This window comes from Aplysia californica, unplaced genomic scaffold, assembly GCF_000002075.1.
Source record: "Aplysia californica isolate F4 #8 unplaced genomic scaffold, AplCal3.0 scaffold00586, whole genome shotgun sequence".
Taxonomy (NCBI): Eukaryota; Metazoa; Mollusca; class Gastropoda; order Aplysiida; family Aplysiidae; genus Aplysia; species Aplysia californica.
This window is the reverse complement of record NW_004797856.1, coordinates 240,770-246,448: the sequence shown is the minus strand read 5'-3', so window position 1 is coordinate 246,448 and position 5,679 is coordinate 240,770. Positions and strand designations below refer to the sequence as shown.

Below are 5,679 nucleotides of genomic sequence, written 5' to 3'. Positions count from 1 at the left end.
CTATTTGAAGCCCAGAAAGCAAAAAAAACTTTCAGATGAGAACCCCCCCCAAAAAACCCCCCAACAAACCCAACTGTTTTATTCTTTTAAAAACTGTACCCAAATTATGTTGTTTTTTTCTTCTGTTTTTTTCTTCTTAAATCAACATTTACATTAGAATTTTCACAAAATATTTCTGGAACACATGTAATTGATATCACAGATTAAAAAACTACTATAAATGGTCGCTTTTAAGCACAACGGGGCTATCCCGAAAAACGCTGTTTTGAAAAAAATTGAAGTTAAAGTTTTTGGATCCATATTCAGCCTTTGTAAAAGACAAGGAGTGTTTACTCTAAAACCAAACGAATATACACACCAAAGAAACCAAATTTCTCCTATAGGTAGGGCAATGCCCACTTCTGGTGTAGGTCCAGATTTCTGGAAACCTCCGAAACCTGGGTTAGCCCGCTTGTCCTTAAAAGCGACCAAATAAAAATTCCAAAAGTTGGGTTTTGTACATTAGATCAGCTGGCTGAGAACACAAACATTGCCGACGTGACGTAAGATTTTATTCCTCTCCGTCGTCCAGTTCTCCCTTCTGTATAGGTTTGGCTTCTCTCAGTAGCTCCTGGGTGGCCGCCTCGCGGGCGTGCACCATCTTCATCCTGGCTCGCTTGAAGGCTTCTGCACGACACAACAAGAAAAAAATTGGTGCTTGTTGAGTGGATGGTCATGGTACATTAGCAGGATCGCACACACACAATTGTCTAAGATTGATTGAACTAGATTTCGTACACACACAATTGTCTCAGATTGATTAAATAAATAAACTAAATGTCACACACGCACAATTGTCTGAGATTGATTAAACTAAATGTCACACACACACACACAATTGTCTGAGGTTGATTAAACTAAATGTCGCACACATACAATTGTCTGAGATTGATTAAACTAAATGTCACACACACACACACAATTGTCTGAGGTTGATTAAACTAAATGTCGCACACATACAATTGTCTGAGATTGATTAAACTAAATGTCGCACCTGTAAAGTTGTGTATGATTGACTGAACTAAATGTCGTACACATACAATTGTCTGAGATTGATTAAACTAAATGTTGCACACATACAATTGTGTCTGACATTGATTAAACTAAATGTTGCACACATACAATAGTCTCAGATTGCTAGTTTTAGTAAGGGTCAAATAAACTACAATGTAAAGAAAAGCCATGTCTCTGACTTACCTAAGACACTAGTGATGTTTGCTTGCATGGCAGTGATTCTGTAAAGAGAATGAAAAAGACACTTTTCAGTACATGAAGGTCCAAAATGTGCAGTGAGGGACACTGTCGGAGGGAGACTGTCGGAGGGAGACTGTCGGAGGGACACTGTCGGAGGGACACTGTCGGAGGGAGACTGTCGGAGGGACACTGTCGGAGGGACACTGTCGGAGGGAGACTGTCGGAGGGAGACTGTCGGAGGGACACTGTCGGAGGGACACTGTCGGAGGGACACGGTCGGAGGGACACTGTCGGAGGGACACTGTCGGAGGGACACTGTCGGAGGGACACTGTCGGAGGGACACGGTCGGAGGGACACTGTCGGAGGGACACTGTCGGAGGGACACGGTCGGAGGGACACTGTCGGAGGGACACTGTCGGAGGGACACGGTCGGAGGGACACTGTCGGAGGGACACGGTCGGAGGGACACTGTCGGAGGGACACTGTCGGAGGGATACTGTCGTCTTCATAAAATTGTTCCCCAGATCTCTCTGACATTCTTACATCCTTCAGCATAAACAAAATGTGAGGCAGCGTGGTGGAATCAGGCTCTCGTCCATTTTGAGGCATGTAGAGTTATTGGTATCATCTTAAAGTAAAGCTCATTCACTTGTCTTTATTTGAATGAAAAAAATATTCATTTATCTTGAATACAGGTCGACATATTTGCAAATAAACGAGGTAGAGGTCACCTGTTTTCAGAGGTAAAATTAGTGAGAAAATGGCCGCCAAAGATTAGTTATTTCCTTAGATTAAAAGTCCGTGGTAACTGAAATTTACATTTTTTGTGCCTTTAATCAACGTTTAAAAAAACCCTCCACACACAAATGAGTTCCTTAATGGGCATGAAAGGTGTTGAGCCAAAAAACGAAAATTTGATAAAAATTCACAAACCCGAGGAAAAATGCCAGTTTCTTTACTTTGATTAATTTGACGAGAGCCTGATTCCACCATGCTGCCTTACATACACATTTCAGATCACAAGTAACATTGCCAGGATATTTTTGTGTTAGTAGAGGTTTTACGGCGCTCGCAACTGTATAAGGTCATATGATGAGCGCCAAGGGGTGGATGTCAACAGAGAAGTCCTTACAGGGAATCAGACTTACTCTGCTCACCTCTCTAGCTTCAACAACACAAAGTCTGCTTCGACTATCAAGGCACCCCGGAAATAGCGGGTCACAAGAGAGTGACAAACATACAAAAAAAGTAGAGGGAAATGACGATAGTAAGGGTTAGGAAAGAAAAAGCAGCAGTTCTCTGTTGTAGTTCAAGCACAGTTATGAGCATGACATTGTTGGATCAGCCCATTTACAATTCTACTGTGCAGGAACGAGAAATGTCCCCCCCTTTGGGAATGGCCTAAAGACACTACAGTCAGTGGCACCGCTGCTGGGGGTTGTCAGGATATGGTATGATCCTCTGCATGTGTTTTGGAAGACCTAATCCTCATTATCGATTTAAATCGTTCACAGCTTATACTCGTATGGAATAGAGTGCTATAGAAATGCAATCTTATATTATCATTATTAACCCTATCCGCACGTCATGTTTTACTTTCGTATCCATACGACGTGGGAAACTCTGCGCCACCACTTTCAAGGAGGAAATTTACTCGTTAATCCGATCCGTAGGCTTTGCATAGCAGTCTGTCAAAATGTTTTTTGAGAAATACTGAATTTCAAAGAGACCCTCCTACTAGAAGTATTCTAAAATGTGAATAATACAACCCCGGGGGTATAAAATGACCCCAGGCGTACGGGTAGGCTTAAATCTGTATGTGGCATCTCCAAACTTACAGCAACACCTCAAAGAGTCTCCCTCATTAAGTAAAGCTGTCCCCGCGGTTTTATGCACCTCGCATAATTTAGCAAAATTTGATCATTTTTTGCATAATCTCTATTTTCCTTTATCATTCTTTGTTAAAATTAACAGAATTGCATAATTTCACATTTTTTGGGGCTCGGTTGGCATAATTTCAGAATTTTTCTTGCATAAAACGACGGGGACAGGTAAAGAAATCAAGGCCAATAAATATTCTAACGATGTAATCAGACTTGACAGACGCAGGGAAAACTTCAGCACTGGTAGCTGTGTGGTATCCACAGGAACAACATAAACAAGGCTTTTAGTTTTAGTAAGAGTTTTACGGCACTTGCAACACAATAAGGTCATATAAGTGCTGAAGATTAGAGGTGTTGCAAGAGAGTAATAAACCCAAAAAAGAAGAAGGGGAGATAAAGACGATAGACGTTTGAGAGGAAAGAAGAAGCAAACCACACCACAGCACCCGCCAACCACAGACGAATAAGACTTTACGACATCAAATTAAGCAAAATCATCCAAAGGAAGACGTATTGACATAAAGCAGAAGAGCACTACATTTAGTTGAAAATGTCGAACAGAAAATATATGGGTGACCTTTTTTGAGCTATGCATCAATATTTCAGAAAGATTCAGTAGAGCTGCAATAAGCTGGAGTAATTTCCGTCCCCGAGGTTTTATGCCCCCGCATAATTTAGCAAAATTTGATCATTTTTGGCATAATTTCTGATTATTTTCCTTTCTCATTCTTTGTTCAAATTAACAGAATCGAATAATTTCACATTTTTGGGCTCAGTTTGCATGATTTCAGAATTTTTCTTGCGTAAAACGACGGGGATTGATAAACTAGACTTTATGACATCAAATTAAAACAAAATCATCCAAAGGAAGACGTATCGGCATAAAGCAGGAGGGCATTTCATGTAGCTGAAAAAGTTGAACAGAAAATAATATAGGGGTGACCTTTTTTTTGGGCTGTGTATCGATATCGGTAAGATTCAGTCGAGCTTCAATAAGCTGGTGTAATATGTCCCCGTGGTTTTATGCACCCTGCATAATATAGCAAAATTTGATCATTTTTTGTATAATCTCTAATTATTTTCCTTTATCATTCTTTGTTAAAATTAACAGAAATGCATAATAATTTCACATTTTTGGGCTCAGTTTGTATAATTTCAGAATTTCTTTTGCATGAAACAGCTGGGACAGAGTAATAACAGCTGTCTTTGACTGGGACTTTTTCTTCAATCCTTACCCCAACGTCTCGAGCAATGTACCCAACGACCTCTTGTTTGCCTTGGACTCCATGAAGGTCCTGTGGAACAGACGCACAAAGTTTTCAGTTGCATTTGAACAATTGTAAAATACACAATTAATACTGCTCTTCAACAAACAATTTTTAGTTTCAGTAAGAGTTTTACGGCACTTGCAACAAAATAATAAGGTCAAATAAGTGCCGAAGATTACAGGTGTTACAAGAGAGAAACAAACACAAAAAAAGAAGGAAGGGAGATAAAGACGATAGATATTTGATAGGAAAGAAGAAGCAAACCACACTAGATCACCAGCAAAACACCCACTTAACGAACAATATGTGCGTGTGCCTGGTGAAAGGTACCAAATGACGCATTTTGAAGAATCTAATTTTTTATTTTTTTTATTTTCATGTTCAGAGATCATTTCTGAACAATAAACTTTTTGAATTTTTAAGATATCCTTCGTACTTTTTGAGATATGTGTCTTTTGGTACCTTTCTCCGGGCACGCTCACATATTTCCACCCGCTTTCTCAAAAATAAATTCAAACAATTGCACTGGATGAGAAAGTAAAGTGAAAAATAAAACTGGTAAATTTTTGTGTGCCCCAACTACAAGTTTTGATTAGAGAGGAAGAATGTAGTGAATATACAGTGGAGTCAACTGAAACCGAAATCTGTGGGACCACTGGATTTTCAAAGGTCAAACTAACCAGTCTCTCATATACATTCAAGAACTCATTGTTTGTACCATACACACCATCACGTGAACTAAGATCCAGTGGCTCTAGACTAATTTCAACACCTCGTGTGTCACTGAAGAAATATGGTGAGAGAGCTTTTTCTTTTTCTGGGCCAACAGTTTGGAACACTCTCCCTCATGATTTGAGGAGCGAAATAAAACTTGATACCTTCAAAAGGGGACTCAAAACACATCTATTGAAGAAATATTTTAATTAATGGACAGTACCTTGCCTTTTTGTATGAGCATTTTTTATTGTCTGAAAGAATGTTGCTGTCAAAAAGTGCCCACAAGATGAATTTGTATGGTGTTAGTATGAATGCGTTTTTAATCTCCTAGGTACGCCTTGGGCCCATGCTGTAGGGAAAGGCGGGATACAAATGCTCTCTTATTTAAAAAAATTTTTTTTTTGGGGGGGGGGGGGGGGATTTTGATTAGAGACATTGCCCAAAATTCACCCGCGTAGTTCACGGGGCCCTGTCCAAGAGACAGGGGAGCAAAGAATAGGACCACTGTATCCGTACCGCGCATGTCGTAGAAGGCGACTAAGGTCGGTTGTATAAAGGGTTTGGCAGCCCTTTCCCA

At 40.1% G+C, this 5,679-nt stretch overlaps 1 protein-coding gene across 1 annotated transcript in view; it reads right to left on the bottom strand.

Moving 5' to 3' along the window:
• Window positions 1-413: 413 nt before the first annotated feature.
• Window positions 414-5,679, bottom strand: part of LOC101850032 (Meckel syndrome type 1 protein) — a 27,037-nt gene continuing 21,771 nt past the window's right edge. Inside the window, exons 18-20 of the mRNA XM_005107218.3 lie at window positions 4,353-4,412; window positions 1,237-1,274; window positions 414-666 (exon numbers count right to left, since the gene is read on the bottom strand). Of these exons, the coding sequence (XP_005107275.1) occupies window positions 551-666; window positions 1,237-1,274; window positions 4,353-4,412 (214 nt within the window). The 3' untranslated portion in view covers window positions 414-550. The remainder of the gene's footprint in view (window positions 667-1,236; window positions 1,275-4,352; window positions 4,413-5,679) is intronic.